The 21,260-nt window shown below is 58.3% G+C and overlaps 1 protein-coding gene across 2 annotated transcripts; it reads left to right on the top strand.

Moving 5' to 3' along the window:
- Positions 1-9,348: 9,348 nt before the first annotated feature.
- On the top strand, positions 9,349-17,453 carry ARX (aristaless related homeobox). Of its 2 annotated transcripts, XM_042789072.1 has the most exons (6): positions 9,349-9,690; positions 10,805-11,510; positions 12,781-12,826; positions 14,756-14,825; positions 14,910-15,090; positions 16,040-17,453. In XM_042789072.1, exons 1-6 carry the CDS (start codon positions 9,498-9,500, stop codon positions 16,278-16,280), a joined length of 1,437 nt encoding a protein of 478 aa, XP_042645006.1. In that variant the 5' UTR covers positions 9,349-9,497; the 3' UTR covers positions 16,281-17,453. The 2 variants fall into 2 exon arrangements, with proteins under 2 accessions (XP_042645006.1, XP_042645005.1); XM_042789071.1 differs by having other exon boundaries at positions 14,756-15,090.
- Positions 17,454-21,260: the final 3,807 nt, after the last annotated feature.

Genomic DNA, 21,260 nt, shown 5'->3' with positions numbered 1-21,260 from the left:
GCATTGAATCCTACTGGGCTTGATCTGGCCTCACTTCCCTGAGTGATAATCCTTATACACAACTCAAAAAGGCTACCTTGGAATCCAGACTGCAGTTGTCAGACTGCAAATAAGAAGGTTTTGCTAAGTTCCTACCACTGTATGCATGTTCTTCTTCATAGTGCTTCGTGGTGATTCAGTGAGGTGTGCCTTATTCTCCCTGGATGCTCATTCCTTTTGTTTTCCTTTGCAAAAACTGGGAACAGCCTACAAAATGCCTTCTGCCTGGCTCTGCTCCCTGACCCCCAGTCCATCTTCCTGCTATGTACTGAGAAAAGAGGAAAAAAAAAACAAAAACAAAAACAAAACAAAACATAAGAGTATTTCACGTTACAGGCATTTGGGTTTCTGTCTGCTGTACTGCAGGTCAGAATCCACCTTCCGTTTTGAAGATCCCTTTACCCATTGAATTTGTACAGCCTTGTCCCAGGTTAAAAAAAATATTTACTTGGGCCCCTTTTATGGGATAAGGAACTAGAATAAGTGTAAATTCTCACATGTAAGTTTGCATTCAGGGAAGGAGGACATGCACTACCGCTCCAAGTGACAGGCCCACAGAAAAGCCTCTAATACATAACAAGTTTTAAAAATCAGAAGCCACATTCAGTTTTAGAAACCCCAAGGACATCCAGAATCCTCCAGACATTTTGGTAATACTAGAACAAAAACAAAACAAAACCTGAAACTGAAATAAAGCCAAACCGTCCCTTCTATCTCTTATTCAAAGGAAAGAAAAGTGACATTTTCCTAAGCATCGCTGTACAAAATGGATGATAGCACACCCTCTGCTGAAGGAAGCAAACAGGCTTCTCGAGTAACCTCCGTCTCACCTGAAAGGCCAGCCAAAGTCTTTGCCTATTTGTGCTGCGATTGCCTGGGTTGCAACACAAAAACCATCGTACAAATGTGCTTTCACTCATGAGAAAACCCCACTGACTCGAGGAATGAAAGGTTATGAGTAACGGTTACAACACAGGAACAATAATTTAGTTAAATCCAACGTCTTTTGTTTAAAGTTAGTTTTTCTGTGGTTCCATAATATTTTTTTTAGTTTTCAAGAATGGAAACAATAGCTGAGCTCTGTAAGTACCAAGTCTTTTTCAAGGTTTGATAAAAAGCTAAAAGACAAGAAGGTGCATTGATTCCAAATAATAACTTATACCCTGTGATTTCAAGATTTTACAATCTGTGCGCATGACTGGAAATATCTGTCTATAGAAGTTTCTAAGAATTATGTATGAAGGAGAAATCTTAAAACATGTACTCTTTTTTTTAATTTTAATTTTGAAGAAAACTTCAAATCAACAGTCCAACAAATTACAGCTGTTGGAATTGCTGAGCCAATTTACAATCAAATTGAATTTTTTTCCATTAAGAGAAAAAACCCTCTGAATTTGGAGGGAAGCGCTCTGCTCCCTACCAGCCCACTCATACTTCTCTATAACGTCTCACGCACACCCGCAGTCCCAGCTTTCCTGTTCTTCAGGAGCATAACCAGTGTTAGCACAGACGTTTTTAAGAATACGTCTCCATTCTTAATTATTTCAGAACATCAGATTTTCCTCATTTTTGTTTTCCCATTTCAAGCTAGTTTACAAGTCTAATTTATAACTGCGCCTGATTTGGGTACCTTGGAAGAAACTCCTCCATCTATTCACTTCTACATGCTTTGCTGCTATTAGCTGCGTTATTGACCGACTCTCCCCACTGCAGTTTAGGAGATCTCTACTTCGTGTCTCTCCCAGCAGTGCTACACTTGGGAGACAGCGAGATCCTTCATACCTCAACACTCACACAACACAGTTTATTTTCATAAAACATCCCTCTTCCTACAGAGTGCCACAGAGTAGTCTTGCATTAAAAGAAATGCAGAATATTAAACAGATAAAAATGGATGCTGTACCAGAATAGGTCCTGTGACAATCTGACCAGCATCCAGTCATGATTTATAGCAGGGATGCTTGACGTAAAGCTGTCAACACCCAAAAAAGTGATGAGAAGCACCGATAGACAGCCGCTTAATGTAAGGCTGCTGAAGAATTTTTATCATGTGTCCATGAGCATCAGCTTCCTCCAGAAAAAATGCCCATTCCCTTCTGTGAAATGCAGATTTTTCCTAACCAAACTTTTTTTTTTTTTTTAAATCTTCATGAGATAGCAGTGCTCCCTAAGTGGCAGCCAGAGGCAATGACATCCACAGATGTAGAAAACAGTAATAATAAATACGGTTTTAAGGTCAGGTTGGTTGAGGGGAATAGTCCGACAGAGCTTCACAGACAGTTTGCTGTCTCTTCCCTCTATTACCCTATTTCCCTTCAGCCACACTCCTGGATTAAACCACCCTGATCTCATGGATAACATCGCCTGGGCAAGGAAGTGCCAGACCAGCTCCAACTCATGCCCTTCTCGGGATCATTTTGATTCCTGCTCTGTCCCTGTGCGGCTGCATTTACTGAAATAGAACATAGCACCACATGAAGGTCACGCCGGAGCTAGTCAAACAGGGTGAAAAATGTCCTTTGCTCATCGAATGCTCATTTGAATTTTTAATGGCTTTGCTTCAGCTCTGCTCACACCCCCTCTGCTGCTAGTCGAGCGATCACGCCTCAGCAGTAAGAACGCTCGCAGAAACCCCGTGCCGGGAGTTGCCCGCGGAGGAGCTGGAGAAGCCCAGCCGCCACACTCGCACACGCACACCTATTTGCACAACTGGTGTGTTGCTGGCGCAGCAGGCGGGTAACACAATCGATACCAGGGGGTTTATTTGACCAACTGCAGCTAAACAACGGAAACCATTTGCAGTCAAGCCCTTCTGTTACTCATTTAAAGGAACCTCTGGAGCATTTTAGATAACAGATACATTTGAGAAAATGATGCTCTTGCTCATGGATATTCCACGAGCAGAAGAAGAGAATACGTTTGACAAATAAATTATTTGTTATGAAGCCTTTGCTTGGTTCTAGTCAGCACGTACAAAAGAAAATATCACAGAAAGTATAATGTTAAATAAGCCTATGATCACAGTTTTAATTTTTTTAGACCATTGCACCTTAATGCATTAATAATTTCACTGAGTTTCTAAGGTTTACTGCTTGAAAGCTACTTGGGATTTTATCCATGGGTTTTCTAGGGTCAGAAGAACCGTATCTCCAACCAACACCCAACCTCTTGGAAAATGCAGTCATAAGGCTGTAGGTTGCAGAACTCCACCCAGTTCCTCCTATATTTAGCCAAACGATTTACATTAAGTGAAAACACACCTTCCAGAAAAGCACTGGCCTTAATTTGAAGGCACACAGTGCCAGGGAATCTACTGTTTCCTTGCAGAAACATTGCAGCAGTCAACAGGGGCAGCCGGAGCTTGCGGAGGTGTAGGGAGGCTGAGATCCTTGGGAGGGGACACACAAGGGAAGGGGATGGAAAGGAGAAAGAGGGAAGTCAGGGAGCTCCCAGGGAAACCTAAAGGCCTAGAAAATGCTTCTGGAGGACTCTGAGGAGCCAAGATGAAAACATGACAGGACGGGAAGCCAGCAAATGGGACAGAGATGGAACCAATGGCATCCCAGCTTCAGCCAACGGCTGGCCGTGACGGGATTTCATAAAGCCAAGCACTTAGGGAAAAAAAAAAAAAAAAAAAAAAGAGAGAGCAAGATTTGTGAAGTACAAATAAGGTTAGTGACCTGGAGGAGATGACAGGGCAGCAAAGGACACACAGGCCTCTGCCCAGCCCCAGCTCCCAAAGCCAAACCTGAGGCACGAAGGAGAGGAAGGTGCATGGCCTCTGGGAGGGGGAGCGGGCTGCGAGGGGTTGCACCACCTAGCTGCATGCCCAGCTCCCTTTTTCCAAATCACCTCCAGGAGCGCTGGCTTGGTGACAAGGCTCAAGGAATAAATAAGTGACATGCAGTAACTAAATCCAACAGAGTTTTTGTTGCTGACTGGATTTCTGAGGGACATCACCACAGACCTGCACTAGCAGGGACTGCTTTCTGGGCTCTTGGTCATGCAAAAAAAAAAAGGGCCAATCTGATAGCTAGCTGGGAGTGCTTCTGGAGTGTGGTCCAGAGGAGATGTTCTGAGTTATTAGAAGTGGGGAAACGGCAGCAGAGAAATAAAGGTGAAACACGGTCCCTAAAGCTAACTGCTGTCCTCTGTCTGTACTGAAAACCATGTTAACGGGAAAATAAGCCACCAAGGAATTAAAAAAAATAATGACAATTGAATAAAAAAGGTTTTAGAAAATACTTTTTTTAAATTAAATCTATGGATCGAGGCCCAGGTTCTGCCCACACGTAGGCACGGGCCAAATAGTAAGCATATGAATAATTATTCCAGAGTCAACACCACGGCTGATGTCAAGCCTCTGGCCAGATGGAAGTTAATACAGGAATTGCTCCCCGACCCAGCACTGAAACCAACGCGAGCAACAAAAGCTCGGGCTGCCTCACAGCCAGCGAAGCAGCAGCCCTGCAGAGGCTGTCCCCCGGCCCCACAGAGCCGTGCCGGCCCCACGGACGGGGGGCAGGGATGTGGCTACACGCACGGCCGCTGACCCCTGCCCGCTCAGTGCCGGGGGGCTGCCAGGTTTCAGCGCAGGTCGCAGGAGCTGACCTGCAGCCCCCCCTTTCCCCGCAGGGCTCCCCCCATTCCCCACCGGGGGCAGGCGCTACAGCCTCATGTCCAGGCTGAAAACTGGCGCGGACAGCGATGGAAGTCCAAAAAAGAAAGCGATGCTTGCAAAAGGAGTTTTTCCCTTGGATGTTAATTCCGAGGTGCTTAAGCCCAACACCACTCTGCAAAGCAATTTTGGCGCAGTGCCCCAGTGATTGCTGCTGGATATAGATTATTCAACGTTTAAATTGGCAGTCTGCAAGAAGGGGATAATATTTATCCTACCTGAAATGAGAAGGTAGTTAAGCCATTGAACCCAGAAGTGTATTCGGGTGACCAGTGACTTGGCAGAGCCCCAGGGGACACACGGAGATGCTGGTTCTCCCCCACCATCTGACCTTGGCTGTAGGGGATGTGCAGCTGTGCTGTGATCCCTCATTACTATCTGTTGGGGTTTGGCCAATTTTGTTTGTGTGTTTGTTTTTTTAAGTGATTAACAAGACCCTTGCAGAAGAGTAAGGTTGCTCCTATGGCAGCTCTGGCGGTGCAGTCAAGGGCAGCCCTCTGCCCATCTCCACAGCTCCGGACTGAACTGTGCAAAGTCAGGGCTGTGCCCCGAAGAGATTTTGGAACAGCTTTCTCCCTAAAGGTGTCAAAAACGAATTGCGATGACAATGCCATGAGGCTCACAAGGGGAGTTGTGCTCCAGTTCATCACATCCAAAGGCACCGGTCATTTGTGCCCCAGCTGGGGCCGGGGGGCAGCGGGCACCTCACCCTCCCGGTGCCCAGCACCGGCGCTTTCCTGCGTGGGACCACAACCCTGCACACGGGTGGAGGGCATGGCGGGGGGGGGGTGGGAAAAGTGTGACTAAATCGCACCTGTAGAAGACCAGTGGTCTGTGTTTCACCCTCCTGCACACCCAGGCGTGTAGTGCTCCGGGCACTGCTGTTCCCGGCTGCTGACCCCCGGTTACCCAAGGGGGTTGTGGCTCCTCCAGCTCAGAGCCAGGAGCAGGCTGGGGCCAGGGCAAAAAGCACGTCGAGGAACGAGGAGGAAACCATAGAAAAATCCGAGAGGACAGGTAAACGCAGAGTTTCTGTACCTGCCTACAGCTCCTGCACAAGTCCCTTTTTTTATTATTTTTTTTTTTTCCCACAAAGTAAATAGCGATAAATCAAGCACTGGAGGATTTTAAGTAGTTCTTAATCGTTTTCTTCTCCATCGTAAAGAGAGGAGGCGGGGGGGGGGGAAACCCCACCCCAGCTTGTCCTACAGCCTGGCTATGGGCTGCGCCTGCCGCCGCAGCTCCACCCCTGCGCACGGCGGGCCGGGAGCCAGAGCCCGTGGGAGGGTCCCCGCCGGCGGCACCGCGGCGTGGGCGCGGACTGCCCACGGGCGTCAAGCTGGCGTTTGCTCGGTCGGCGACAAAGTGGTGCCCGCGGGAGCCGCCGCAGCGAGGGGAGCTGCTCCTCCGCTCCCGGCGAGGTTAAAACAGTCTCGCAACGAGTCTCGGAACCGATCCTGCACCTTTTCAACCGCTACGGCTGCATCCGAGTTTAGCCCTATCTCCGCCCTAAGATCAAACACCCTTCCCCAAGCGTGACAGCGAACTGCCATTTTGCAGCCGCGACTCCTCGCAAGGATGGTTTCTGTGGGGTGGGAAGGGGCGGGGGGGGGGGAGGGAGGAAGAGCACGGCTCGGACAGCGGGGCTCTGTGTAACGAGAAGGGAAGATAACCGGGAAAACAGTAAAATCTCAAACCCCACTGGGAACGGGGGCCCCGGGGCCGCCGGAGCGTGGGGCAGGCCCGGGAGGAGGAGGTGGCGTGCGCCGGGGCCGCCGTCGGGCCGCGGCGGAGGGGCGGCCCCGGCTGCCCGCCCGGAGGGGAGGCGGCGGGGGACGGCCAGGGCCGGGCCGGAGGGGCTCCGCGGGGCTGTGAGCGCCGGGCCACCCCCCCCACACCCCGGCTCCCGCGGCTGCGGTGGGAAGAGGCTGTTCGCGGGGAGGGGAGGCGGCCCCGGTGGCCGCGGTGGCCGGTCCCCGGCAGGGACAGCAGCGCCGTTACCGCTCCGCCCGGGCGTCCCGGCGCGGAGCCGGGCGCGGGTAGGTGCGGAGGGACGCGGAGGCCGGGCCCCGGGGCGAAAGCCACCGCGGCGGCCCCGGGTGCTGCGGAGCCGGAGCAGATATTGTTATGGCAGCGGCAGCCGAGGGTGTTAATCTAGACTGGCTGGAGTGAAAAGAGGCAAATATTTCCGTTTGTGCCCTCCTGCCTCTCTCAGCACTGGCTGTCAGTCCCCGGGCTTGTTATCCGTACAAGGCATCAGTTTGTTTGGCTGAGCTCAGCAAGGTTTTCTTCTCCGAGCAGAACTATAATTGCTATAATTCCACTGTATCATTTGGATCATTGCAGTATTGTTGTTTTCTCTCTCTCGTTCTCTCCCCCTAACACTGCAATAACGCGCTCCAGTGTTAAATTAGCAGGTTGCAGGGGGAAGGGAGGAAAAAAAAAAAAAAAAAAAAAAAAAAAAAAAGAGGGAGAGACCATAAATGAATGAAAGTTTGTTTAAAAAAAATAAATAAACCAACAAAGTGACTTGGCAGAGGCAAGCTCTCACCACAAAGCATCCTCGCCTGCGAGCGGGACTGCCGCCGCCCCCCCCCCCGCACCCCGGGCCGGCCGGGGCCTCTCGCCCCCCGGGCGGGACCTGCCGGGGCTCGGGACAGGCGGCACCCCCGGCCCGGGCACAGCCGGGCGAGGGAACGGGGCGGGGAGGGAGTGGGAAGAAGGCGCAGGGGGCCGGAGGGCCGCGGCGGGGCCCCCCGACAGCCCCCCCGGCACCGCCCGCCGCAGCCCCGGCTCGCACCGCCGACAGCCCCCGGCACGTCCCGGCGCCCTCGCAGCTTCCAGTCCGAGGGTCCCTCGACCCCTCTGGCTACCGGCTGCTCCCAGGCGGGCTCGGGTGTCCTCCCCACACACGCACCCCGGGCAGGCGACGTGGCAAGTCCTACCCGGCCCCGCTCTCCCACGCGTGGGGCTGTGGCTCGGCCAGCAGCCGGCGAGGCGGAGCCGGGGGGGGGGGGTGTGCAGAGACAGGCCGGCCTCCCCCGCTGCCGGGGCGCCGGTCCCGGCCCGCCCGCCGCCCCACGCCGCTTCTCCCGGGCAAACCCCGGCGGGGAAACCCCGGTGGAGCCGCCCGGGGCCAGCGCGACAGCGGCAGCGCCTCTGCGCTGTGGATCCTCCTTTTTCGTTTGGTTTTGTTTGTTGGCTTGGTTTGGGGGGTGGGTTTTTTTTTGTTTGTTTGTTGGTTGGTTTGGGGTTTTTGGTTTTTTGGTTTTTTTTTTTCTTTTTGTTAGTCAATTGATTGCCACTCGTGCCGTGGCTGGCAAAAGCTCCCCGAGACGGCAAACGGCAGCGTGGCGTCCCCGGCCCAGGCGCAGCCCGCAAAGCCGAGCCGGGCCGTGGCCGCCGGCCGCGCACGTCGGGGTGCTCTCCACTCCCCACGGAGGCAGCGGGAAACGAGGAGGGGGGAACGAGGGGCGGGAGCCCTGCGGGGGCCCGCTCGCAGGGAAGGAACGGCGCTGGGAGTCACGGGTGGCCCCGCACGGCACGTACGGACACACGCCTGTAGAGCGTGGGAGCTTGTGCGCACACGGGCGTGGGCACAGCCAGAGTGGCGTTGTGCTCACATCTGCACGGACACACGCAGGCTGTCGTTTATCTTTTCTCTTAATTCCCGCTGCTTAAGTCGTTAGGAGACGCGGGATCCACACGGGAACTGCGGCGCGAGCAGGGGAAACGGGGCTGCCTCCCCTCCGGCGCTCGGGGTCGGGAATCACCCGAGCGAGCGTGAAGGTGTTGGGGTGGCCGGGAGCGGTTCCCGCGGCGTGTCCGTGCCTGCGGGAGCCTGGGGACACACACGGGAGCCGCGGACGCGCGGGCCGCTCTAACGCGCCGATCAAAACCGAGCCCAACTTGCCCACGCAGGGAGCCCGAACTCGCCCGGGACGTGACCGCTGAGCAGGGAAGGAAAAGGAGGGGGAATAAAAAGCCCTCAGAGCTCTTCAGGCCCCGCAGCGGCCTCGAGGGGGCCTGCGGCGGGGAGATGTGCGGGCGGCGAAAGGGGGGGGGGCGGCCGGGGCCGAGCTGCGCGCCCTGCCCGGCCCGGGGGACACTTCCCCCGGCTCCCGCACCCCTCCGCGTCCCCGAAGGCGCTGCCCGGGCGCTCCCGAAGGCAAATCCCCGGTGGCGGCCCCCGCTGTCCCCCAGAGCCCGGCTGTCCGCGCAGCGGGTGCGCACCCCTGCGCGGCCCTGCGCCCCGCCGGGCGGGCGGGGGGGGGGGGGGGGGGTGGAAAACGCTGCGCGGATCCCCCCGGCGGGGCCCACCCGGTGCCGCCCGGGCACCGCCCGGGGTTGGGGCCGGGCAGCGCGGCCGCCGTCGGGGCGGGGGGAGTGGGGGGGGGGGGGGTGAGGCGTGACGCGGGGGCTCCGCCGCCGCCCATCCCGGCCGCCCCCGACGGCTCCCCCGAGCGGCTCCCCGCCGCCCCCACGGAGCGGGACGCCCGTGGAGGAGGGGTCGCGGTGGGGGGGGGGGGCGTGGCGTGGCGTGGCGCCGATCCGGGGCGGTCCGAGCCGGGGTTTGCGGGGCGCCGTCTGTCGGCGGCCGCCCGGCCTCCGCCGAGAGCCAATCAGGGGGCGGCTGCCCGCACGTGGAGCCGAGGGGACTCAAGAGCGCCGCGGCCGCCGCTCACTCCCCCCGTGACGGGCGTCCCGGCGGCACAGGGCAGCGCCGCGGGGGCGTCCGCGCCGCCGCAGCCCGCCACGGCCCCACGGCCCCGCCGCCGCCATGAGCGGCCCCTACCCGGAGGAGAGCTGCGCTGAGCGCCCCGAGTGCAAAAGTAAATCGCCAACTTTGCTGTCCTCTTACTGCATCGACAGCATCCTGGGCCGGCGCAGCCCCTGCAAGGTGCGGCTGCTCGGCGCCGCGCCCAGCCTGCCCGCCATCGCCGCCCGCCCCGACACCGACAAGGCCGCGCAAGGTAAGCCCCGCCGCCCCGTCCCGCTCCGCCCAGCTCCTTCGCCCCGGCGTCGGGGACGGCTGCGTCCCGCGTGTCCCCTTCCCCACGCAGCCCCGGGGCTCGGCCCCGGCCCCGCTGCCCGCCCGCCCGGCCCGGCGCCGCCTCGGGGCCGCGGCCGCCGTTATCCCGTTTCCCCCGCTCGTTAGCGGCGGCCGCGCTGCCGGGGAGCGCGGCCAAAGTCGTGCCCGAAATTCAGCCCGGTTAATTCCGTGCGGGTCGGGCACCGCCGCTTTAGGCTGCTCTTGCTTTCGATAGGTGTGTAAATTCTTTTTTTTTTGGTTGTTTTGTTTTGTTTTTTGTCAAGCTAAAGTAAATCGTTGCGAGCAGGAAAAGGCTCGCCCGGTCGCCCTAAGCCTGTATCGAGTCTCGGCGAGCGAGCTGGGGCCGCGGGCCGGGCGGTAACACCGGGGCGCCGGCAGCCGCTGCCCCAGGCCCCAAGTTGGGAGCAGCCCCCCCAACACCCCCCCCCTCCTCGGGGTCGCGGGAAGCCCCAACTCCCACGGGCGGCCTCCCGCTCGCTTTCCCCGTTTCCCCGGCGCTCACAGCCGGGCGGGTTTTCTTCCCTTCGAGACCCAAAGGAAACTGGGGGGGGGGGGGCGGCGGGTAGCGAGGGGCAGACGATAGAAGTGGGGAACGAAACAAAAGAAAAGAAAACAAAAATAAAAGTGGAGGAGCCCCGGCCGGCCGGGCAGGGGCAGCGGGGCCGGCGGTGGCCCAGGGCTGCCCCGACCCCCCCGGCATCCGTCCCGCCGCCCGGGGCCGGGCTGAGGGATTCCGTCCCCGGCCGGGAGAAGCGGCGCTGGCAGCGCCCGGCCCGAGGGTGCGGGGCCGGGGGGGGGGGTGTCTGATCTCGGTGCGGGGTGGGAAACGGTGCCCGAAGCGGGCGCTGCGGGGTTGGGGTCTTGCCCTGGGCTCTTCGCGCTGATCCCACTGACCGTGTCTTTCTTTCTCTCCCCCTCCGCCCTTCTCTCTTCCCTCCGCACCCTTCTCCCCCCCTCTCCCCACCTGCCCGCCCCGTCCGACTGCTGTGGCTGCCTAAACACTCCCCCCCCTCGACCCTCACTTTCCGGCGCAGGGTCGCCCAAGGGCAGCTCCCCCTTCGAGCCGGCCGAGCTGCACCTTCCCCCGAAACTGCGCCGGCTTTACGGGCCGGGCGGGGGCCGGCTGCTGCCGCCGGGGGCGACGGGGCCGCGGGGGGACCGCCCGGAGGGGGGCGCCGGCCCCGTGCCCACGGCCGCCCCGTGGGACACGCTGAAGATCAGCCAGGCGCCCCAGGTCAGCATCAGCCGCAGCAAGAGCTACCGCGAAAACGCGCCCTTCGTGGCACCGCCGCCTGCCCGGGACGAGCTGGGCAGCCCCGCCGCGCATGTCGAGGAGCGGCCGGGCCCCGCCGCGCCGACCGCCGAGGAGGAGGAGGAGGAGGAGGACGAAGAGATGCTGGAGGAGGAGGACGAGGAGGAAGAGGAGCTGGAGGACGACGAGGAGGAGGAGCTGCTGGGCGAGGACGGCGGGGGGCTGCTGAAGGAGGCCCACCGGGGCGCCGCCGCGGCACCCGGGGCGGAGGGCGGGGATCTGTCCCCCAAGGAGGAGCTGCTGCTGCACCCCGAGGACGGCGAGGGCAAGGACGGCGAGGAAAGCGTCTGCCTCTCGGCCGGCAGCGATTCCGAGGAGGGGCTGCTCAAGAGGAAGCAGCGCCGCTACCGCACCACCTTCACCAGCTACCAGCTGGAGGAGCTGGAGAGGGCCTTCCAGAAAACCCACTACCCCGACGTCTTCACCAGGTACCGGCGCCGGGACCCCGTCCGAGCGCGGAGCGGGCGAGCCCCGAGGGGGGCAGGAGGGGACGGGGCCGCGGTGTGCTGCGCCAAAACCGTCCAAAACGCCCCCCGGGGGTGACTCCCGCCGCGGGCACAGGCGGGCTGGGAGGGGATGGGGAGCAGGGCCGGGCCCCGGGGGGGACCGGGACCGGCAGCTCACGGGCAGGTCCTCCTGGAGGCGGCTGGCGGGGGGGGCTATTTTTACCCTCTGCCCTCCTTTCCCCTCGCTGCGGCCGCTGCCGAGATCGGTTTCGCGCTCCCTCGGGGGGGCTGGATCCCCGCCCAGCCCGGGGAAGCCCCGGCGGGGGCAGAGATCAAAGTGCCGCTGCCTAAAAATACCGGCCAGGCACGTCGGGGCCCCTCGCTGCCCGGAGGCTCTGCCCGCCTTTTCGGGGGCCTTTCCCCGTTAAAAACACGAACCCCGCGGGCGGCGGATCTGGCCGGCGGCTCCTCGGCGGGAGGAGCGGGCAGGCGGCTCTGCGCTGCCCGAAAATAACTTCCCCCCCTCCCGCCTTCAGCCCAGAGGAGGGCTGAGCCCCCGAGGTCTCACTTTTCGATCAAGCAGACCCTCCCGGTTTCTCGTTTGATTTGCCGGCAGGGCTGGCGGGATGGGGGTCAGGGGTGGTGTCCGCGGGGGGGGGGTTTGTTCCCCTGCCTTCCGTGCGGGCGCATCGCATCGCCCGCGGGGCTCCCCTCGGGGCGCCGCCTGGCCCCGGCCTCGGGAGCGCCTGCCCGCGGGTGCGTATGAACATTTCGGGATTTTTTTTTTCGTTGGTGATTTTTTTTTTTTTTTTTTTTTTTCTCATGGCTTTGGCTTTTTCTCCGGGTCTTTTCACGCCCGGCCGGCGCGGGGGCGGCCCGGCGACGGGAGTCCCGGGTACGCCGGGATCGCTCGTCTTTCGGGCAGGGAGCTGACGAGCGGTTTTCTTATCGCCTTACTGGTTTTCTTACCGCCTCAAGGGTTGCCGATTTGCCTCGACGATGGCAACGCGAACCGCAGCGTGCGGCGGCTCGGCCGCCGTCCCCTTCCGCCGCGGTCGCGGCGGGGACCGGCTTGAATTTGGGGAGGGAGGGAAGGAGGGAGGGGAGGTGCCGAAACTCGGGAGCCCCGACGGGCGGCCCGGCCCCGCTCCCTCCGCCCCGGGGAACGGGGGCGTCGGGCCCGTTGGGCGCGCCGAGCTGGGGGGCGGCCCGGGGAGCCCCCGGCTGACGGCGGCGTGTGTGTCTCCCCCAGGGAGGAGCTGGCCATGAGGCTCGATCTGACCGAAGCCCGAGTGCAGGTGAGTGGCGGCGGCGGCGGGGCCGGGGAGCAGCGGCGAGGGGGGCGCTGGGGGGGCGCTGGGGGGGGTGTCCCCGGCCCCGAGCCATCGGCAGGAGAATTCCCGTGTGATTAAAACGCTGAGCCCCAACGGCGCTTGGGTTGTTAGAGAGAGCCGCAGGGCCACAAGCCGGGTATTTGGCTGCCATCAAATCTCCAATCGGGCTTCATAAAAGCCCACTTAGCGCTAGAACAAACAGGGCCATTTGAAGGCGAAATGTTGTTTGATTTCCTCTCTGCCTGCACGAGGAGCTGGCTAATGCTATTTGATTTCCCATTTTTGATAGCAATAAGCCTGCATTGATCTAATAGTGAGTGAGTGCAATGCTATTAAAGGTGTTTGCCGCCCCATACCAGAGTGCATTTCCCAACCCGGGTCTCATAACCAAAGAGACGATAAACACTGGGATGCCCTGATTGCCAACAGAAAACAGATGTCTCTGGGTTTGAAGCTGAGCAAATCACTTTACAGTTAAAATCGGGCGCTGATAAAGCATAATAAATTCCATATGGCTCATTTAATACACAACAGCTTCTTGCATTAGAGGGGCTAATGATGAGATTTGTCCCCTCCTTTCTGTTGACACATTTCTCCATTGTCAAACAGAGATGTGACAGCAAATCAGTATTTTCAGCTCAGGGGAACGAGTCGTGGGAAAGTTAAATAACTTTTTTAAAAGAAAGACACCCCCCTTTCTCTCCCCTCTATTCACGGGAGAAGATGTAATTAAGGGAATATGAATTATGAGAGTCCCTTCGTTTACCTTTGGGTGTACATAGACTTACTAATTCAGGAAGGGGGAACTGCAGCGGGGACAGCTTGCTAATCGGGTTTTAGCTGGGAGAGACGCTCCCTCCGTGCCAGGCGGTTGGCTTCCCTGCGAACGTGACGCCTCTTTCCTGCGTGGGTACCCCGATGGGCGCGCGTGGGGATCAGTTCTCACCGTACAGCTCTGGGGAAGAGAGCCGCAGCGCTGCTGCCTTTCTGGCTTCCCGGAGAGAAGGGCTCTCACGCTGAGCTTACAAAGCCGAGCCTAGCGGGGAAAACTCATCCCCCACCAGCCCGAAAAATCTGACAAATGCGTGTGTGTTTCGCTCAAAGCCTCTCTCCTCAGGTGCGTGCGGTGCCTCGCACTCGGTTATTAAGCGAGTATTTTCCTTTGAAATGCGGTATTTTAATTTTTTTTTCCCCCCTCTACTTCTCTCCTCTTTTAAGCCCGTGTTAGTTCACGTTTTTTGTTTTTTTTTTCCTTCGTGGGAGGGGGAGAAGAGGCAAGGGGCGGCAGTGCCGCGGCTTCCTAACTAACTAACTTTCGTAAAATAAATTCTAAAAGGGCAGCCTGGAGACGTGTATTTGCTGCCGTGCTTGCCTCGAAAATTACTTCTTCGTTTCAGGCGTTAGTGAAATAACGATTTTTCTCCCCTCGCTCTAAATCCGAACGGGAAACACGGGGAAAAAAAAAAAAAAAAAAAAAAAAGAAAAAAGTCCGCGATCCCCAAACGCTACCATTTGTTAAATATTCCCTTGAGCGGAAAAAAAAAAAAGCGGCGCAGCTCCCGCTGCGGGTGCGGAGTAAACCCCCGCGGGGTCCCACGGGGGGAAGCGTTTTCCCGCCGCCGCGCCGGCAGCCGCCCGCAGCCCCGGCCCACGGGAGCCGGGGGCGCCCCGCCGAAAGCCGCCCGCGGACCCCCCGCCCCGTGGTGGGCCGTCGTCGGCCGGGGCCGCAGCGCGGCGCTGACACGCGTGGCCCCCGCGGGCCGGGTGCCCCCCGCGCGGGGGGGCGGCGGAGGAGCGGGCGCCATCGGGCCGGTGCGCGGCTCCCGCGGGGCTCGCCCCGCCGTGGGGGGGGCGGGCCGGCGTATTAAAACCGGTTTTTCTTTTGGCTTTCAGGTATGGTTCCAGAACCGTAGGGCTAAGTGGCGGAAGAGGGAAAAGGCTGGGGCTCAGACACACCCCCCAGGTTTGCCTTTCCCTGGTCCCCTGTCAGCAACTCACCCCCTCAGTCCATACCTTGATGCTAGTCCTTTCCCTCCTCATCACCCAGCTCTAGACTCCGCCTGGACCGCCGCCGCCGCCGCCGCCGCGGCCGCCGCCTTCCCCAGCCTGCCGCCGCCGCCCCCCGGCTCCGCGGCGCTGCCCCCCGCCGGGACCCCGCTCGGCCTCGGCACCTTCCTGGGCGCCGCCGTGTTCCGCCACCCCGCCTTCATCAGCCCCGCCTTCGGCAGGTACCGCCCGCCCACGCGCGACCCGGCGCCGCGCGGGGACACTCGCACCGGGGAGGGGGGGTGGGGGTGGGGGGGACGACGCGACGCCCACCGGGGAAACGCGCCGCCGCGGGCGCGCGTGGGAAAGCTGTCCCGCCTCGGAGCGGGGGGACGGGGTGGGGCGCGGCGCGGCGCCCCACGCGGGACCCGTCTCGCGCGGGCCGCCCCGCCGTTCGAACTTGGAGCGCCGGCGGCCGGCGCCGATTGGGCGCCGCGCGGGTCACGTGCCTCCGCCCCGGCTTCTCATTGGGCGAGGCCGGCTCTCACGCCCGCCCCCCCACCGCCGCGGGTCCCCCCGTGAGCACGGCAGGTCCGCGGGCGCCGGCGTTTGCGGGGGAGACCGGGCGTCCCCCGCGGGGCTGCTCAGCCCGCGCAGGGCGCAAGGGCGGAGCGGGGTACCCGCGAGGCGTCCCCACGCAGGACCTAAATAGGCGTGGGTTGCCCCACGTGCACACGCGGCCTTTGCGTTGCTCGTGGGGTGTAGGGGGGGTGGGGGGGGTGTGCTGCCGTGTGGCAGTTGGGGATGAGCTGGAGCCGCGGCGTCCCGCGCTCCGCGACCGCCGCCGCCTGCGCCCGCCCCGTCGGGTCCGTGCCGGATTTTCGGCCGTGGGCACGAGTGGGTTTGGGCGGCTGGGGGGGGGGGGGGTGGGGGGCGAGCGCCCCCCGGCCAAAGCGGGACGGGCGGAGGGGAGCTCGGTTATTTTTTCTTATTTAGCGGGAGCTGGGGAGAAAGCCCCGCCGGAGCCTCCCCCCGCCCCGTCTCTCCCACCCCCCTCCGGCGTCGGTTTTTTTTTTTTAATTTTAATTTAAAAGTGTGCGCGCTCCCCGCGGAGGGAGGGGCGGGGAGGCGGGGGGGGGACCGGCCGGGCCCCGGCGCGGCGGTGACGGGCGGTCTGTGCTTCCCTTGCAGGCTGTTTTCCACCGTGGCCCCCCTGGGCAGCGCCTCCAGCGCCGCGGCCCTGCTGCGGCAGCCGGCGCCGGCCGCCGAGGGCGCGGTGGGGCCGGCGGGGCTGGGGGAGGCGGCCAGCGCTGCCGCGGACCGGCGGGCCTCCAGCATCGCCGCCCTGCGGCTGAAGGCCAAGGAGCACGCCGCCCAGCTCACCCAGCTCAACATCCTCCCCGGGAGCAGCACGGGGAAAGAGGTGTGCTAAGGCACGGGTGCGCCGCCCCCGGGCTTCGGGCTGGGTCGGTGGGGTTTGGTTTTTTTTTTTTTTTTGGGGGGGGGAGTTGTGTTTTTTGGGTTTGTTTTTTTTTTTTTTGTAGAGGGGAGTGGGAGAGGAAGGAGGGGAGTGAATACGCCAATAAAGAAAGGTCACCTTCCGACAGCACGAATCAAGACCAAACGGGGAGGGCGGGGGAGGGGAAATAAGGATGATTAAAAAAGAAAAAAAAATAAAAATTTAAAAAAAAAAAAAAAAAAAAAAAAAGGAGGACCAGCAGCTGAGACTGGGGTAGGTTCTCCAGTTAGGACAGTGAGCGCCTTGTGCAGTGTGCAGCAGCCCTCACACGAGTGAGCCGACACTTGCAAGCGCCTGAATAAGTAACTCCTGGGCTGGTACATTTCTTAAACGTACAACGTGTTCATTTCCTCTCCGAACATTAAGGGGAAAAAAAAAAAAAAAGGCAAAAAAAAAAAAGCAAAAAAAAAAAAAGCCCTAATAAAAGTTGTTATATATTAGCGTTACGTACACTAAATATTTTTCCTTCTGTTTATCTGGCAAGAAAAAAAATAAGAAACAACTAGAATTGTAATTAAGAAAGAAAAAAAAATAAAAAAAAAAAAAAAAAGAAAAAGGGAGGGGGAAAAGCTACCCACATCTTCTTAAAATAACATCTTAGGATGTTAACTTGGTCTGTTAGGAGCACTGGAGAACTGTTTTCCACGCCGATGCAGCGAGCTGCATGCGCTAACCAAGGATGCTGCCAGTGCAGACTGAACGTCAATTTGATGCTGTAAGATAACCAGTGCACTTAAGGGAAAGGGTATATCTTTTTCTTGTTATATTCTTTATCACTACACCAACCAAGGTTTTTATATCAAACCAAAGGGAAATACACTGCTAGAATATGGACTGTTTAAGTCACTAAACTGTGATTATTGATTCTGTACATACCATTGTTATAAAAAAGAACAGAGCTTTGTATATTTGAAATGTTATAAAACAATTGCACTCAGTGTAGTGTTGTAAAAGTTTGTCATTCTGTAGATTCTTACTGTGTTGTAGATATAATAGGGTTCCTAGACAAATATTTATGTACAAACCCTTTATTTAACTTATTAACTGTAGAGGTTTCTGAAACCCTCAAGAGGCGATGGTACAGTACTTTTTCGTGTAATGTCGTTATTGTTAACACTTTTCCTTGCTATCCGGTGGAGAAGTGCCACGTTCAGAAAATAAACAAAAATATATGTTTAACAACAACAACAACAAAAAAAACCAAAACCAAACCCACAAAACAAAACACCAAAAACGGAATTAAAGAAAAAGGCAGACGGGGGCTGCGGGGCCGCGGGCACCCGGGGCCGAGTCCCGCCGGGGCGGCCACCCCCCGCCGCCGGGGAACCCCCGCGGGGCGTGGGGAGGGGCGCGGGTGGCCTGGCCGGGGGCCGTTGCCAGAGGTTGGGGAGAGGGGGGCGGTGCGAGGTGCCGGCGGCCCCGTTTGCCAAAGGGATTTGCAGAGCGGGGGGACCGGGGCTCACCCACGGCTGTACCTGCCCGCGCTCTGCCGTGGGCACCGTGCCGTGTCGTGTCGTGTCGTGTGTGTGTCCCCGCCCCGCCCCGGGAGCTGCCGAGGAGGGCGCAGGGGTCGCTTCTTGGTGCCACAACGACCCCACGGCGCGGGAAGCCGCCCCACGCACCCCCGGCACCCCCGGCCGGGCCGGGACAGCCCCGGGCTCCGCCGCTGCCGAACGCCGGGGGCGGGGGGGGGAAACCAAGGATTTGGAGGAGCGCTGTGCTGGACTTCCCCCCGCGCCCCTCGCCTCCTTTCGGGGGGGGGGGGAAGGAAAGTTTCTGTGTGCCCGTCACTTGCCTCTGCTCCCCCCCGTTCTTCCCGGGATGAACTACTTTTTTTTTTTTTTTTTTTTTTTTTCCCGTTTGTTTCCCCCCGAGTTGTTTTTTTTGTTTTGTTTTGTTTTTGTTTTTTAAATTATTATTATTTTATTTTATTTTTTGTTGGGATTTTTTGTGTCTGTTGTTGTTTTTTTGGACGCAGCTCTCTCATTTGCTTCTTCCACGGAGCAGAAACGCGTGAACCCCCCCGCAGGACGGCCGGCGCTGCCGGCGGCCCCCCACGCCCCGCTCCCCTTCCCCGGCTCCGAAGGGCCCCGGAACCCTCCGGCCCCCCACGAGGGCAGCGGGCGTGGGGCCGGCCCGGGCCGTGGGCGCGCAGGGTTGTTGAGGGGGATTTTTCTGGGTTGATTTCGTCTCGTTGCGGCATCGCTCCACAACGGCAGCCCGGGGGCCGGGTACCGGGGATGAGCCCGGTTCCCCCCTCTCCGTCCCCCGAGCGCCCCGGGGGGGCCCGGCCCGGCCCCGCCCGCCCCGTGGGGCCGCTCCGTGGGGCCGCCCCGGCTCCGGGAGTCGCCGGCCGGGAAACGCCGCCGGAGCCGCCACCGCGCGTGGGAGCTCGCCGCGACCCTTCCCCGCAGCTCCCCTCTTCCACCCACGGCGTCTCACATCCCCCACGCCCCCGACCGTATTTTTGAGTTCTAAACCCCACAAAAAAAAAAAAAAAAAAAAAAAAACCAAACAAAAAAAAAAAAAAAACGGGCAAAATAAGGCTTGTTCCCTGGACGTTATTACCAGTGCAGCCTGAAATATACATTTTTGCCTTAAAGAAAAGGGAATCATTATCAAGCCATTACGCATTAAGAAATGTCATTCAGTCATTTTTATTCATTCCGCTGAAATCTTCGTAAAAGCACGAATCATACTTCTGCAAGCAGCAATTTTGTTAATCCAGGGGGTTATTACTCTGGTCCCTTATTAGGATCTATACTGCTGCCAAGCAATCCTATAACCTTCTCAAAAGAAGTTTACCTCCGTGTTATAAAACCAGTAGTGGTATTTATACTGTGCAATAATTAGTGTATTACTTGAATCCACTAACAGGTTCATTTTATCTCCGCACAAAACCCCTAGTCTGCTTATAGAAAGCTTGTGCCTCCTTTGGTGCTGTTAAAGTGGTGAAAGAGTGAATGAAGGCTGGTAGCACTTTCTCCTTTCGCCGTGCCTTAATTCCCATCTCTTTCTGCTCTCATCCAATTAGTGCAGTGTATTAAGCGGTTTATCATCTCATAGTCAGCTATTGAGAGAAACAAGGCGAACACTTTGCAATAGAGCCTGCTCTCCTTTGACACCCTCAGGTACTTACATATTCCACTGTGCTATGAATAATAGAGGAAGAATAGAGCGCTAATTCCCTCATCAAAGAATGCCTTGTCTGCTGCTTTGCTCAACAACACCATTCTGATCAAAAGAAAAGCAATAAAGCTTAGCATAACAAAACGAAACCTACTTATTAGCTTAGTGGTTAAATTAATGCAGAGCCGCTGCTATTCAAAACCAAGGTTTGAAAACAGCCTCCAACAACCTGATAATGCTGCCTTCGGGATGAAGGAATTTTAATCTGAAATTTGAAGCTGGCACAGATGAGTTAATCTATTAAACTGCTATAAGGAGGGTGCGGGAGAACTATTCAATTAAGGCCCGTTTAAGGTGCTCCGCCGCGGCCGGGCCGGGCAGATGCGCGGCGGCGGGAGCTGCTGCCCCGGCCCCGGCTCCGCAGAGCCCCGCTGCCCTTCCCAGCTGCCAGGGAACGCGGATCAAGACGAACCCCAGTTTTAGAAGCCTTTGAGGGGGCGGGGGGGGAGGGGGGGGGGAGGCGGGAGTGGGGGACAGGAGGAGGGAAAGGAAGGGAGTGCGATTCGGGCCAGCCCAGCCTCAGAAGGCGACCCTCCGAACTTCAGCCTTTCCCAGATGATTTACAGCGCTGCATTTACCGGCTCTGTTTAATATGAAACGCTCGAAAGATGATTTTGCGTTTCCCAGCCTTTCCCCGGGGCCAAGCTGAGGCACCGTGCCCAGAGCTTGTTAGAGAACGGGAGGCTGGGCGGGGGCGGGGGGGGGCAATCCAGTTTACTCCTTGCCAAGACTTCAGCTCTGATGGGACCAACTCTGTTGAAAGGACTCAAAAATTGCCTTAATTCGGGGTAAAAGCCCTCGTTTCCGATCCCCCCCCCCCCCCCCCCCAAGCCTGCGGCTGGCTGGGGCTGGGAGGGGGCTGCGGGATTTTGGCCCGGGCCACTCCCGCAGCGGAGCGGGGCTCCTCTTCCCCCCAGCCCCTCGCAGGGCTACTGTGTGCTGCGGCACCCTACACAATCATTCCACAACACTCTCATTTAATCTAAACATCCCTAAACTTGCAAATTAACAGGCTCTTCAGCTGTAATTATACAGATACATACAAGTGCCACGGGGTCAGGTTATGTCATATCTATCCATTTTATTTGTATACCTAACGTTTGGAGGAGAAGGTCACACTTTCCACTTTCCTAAGGCATTCTACCCAGTTAATATCAGTAATATCTTCATAATCCTAATTGGGTTGGACACGAAGAATCTAAAAAAACCTGCGTGAAACTACAGGAAGCCAGGATCTTTCGAAGGGCTGCAACATCAACGTGTCATCTAGGCAGCAACACCTTCTCGCCAAGACAAGCCTCCAAACTCAGTCTCCTTTACAATAACCCAACCCAACGCGCTGGGAAGGCAGGATCGCTCGCCAGGCGTGGGGCAACACCGACTCAAGACCAGGGATCGAGTGGGTTCCATTTCTCACATACTGTGACTCCATGGCAGTAGAAATTAAATGATTTAGCCCCAAAAGTGGCTCAGAAGACCGCCACGTGCTTGGGCATCTTCGAATAGACATTACCCACGTGGACACACACCACCTGCCAACGCCACTCGAGGGGCAAATGAACGTCATCGAATACTCTAACGCAAAGAGCCACGCGCATCCCGCTGATGCTCTTACTTTTTCTTCAAGCTCCCTTTGTTAATGGCCGCCCATCCTAAAAACGGACACTTCTGTAAAAGCAAGGAAAGTCTGGAGCGATACGACCT

The sequence above is a fragment of the Tyto alba genome, unplaced genomic scaffold (genome assembly GCF_018691265.1).
Source record: "Tyto alba isolate M040663 unplaced genomic scaffold, T.alba_DEE_v4.0 Super-Scaffold_14, whole genome shotgun sequence".
Classification (NCBI taxonomy): domain Eukaryota; kingdom Metazoa; phylum Chordata; class Aves; order Strigiformes; family Tytonidae; genus Tyto; species Tyto alba.
The sequence above is the reverse complement of the archived record's forward strand: the minus strand, read 5'-3'. Positions and strand labels throughout refer to the sequence as shown.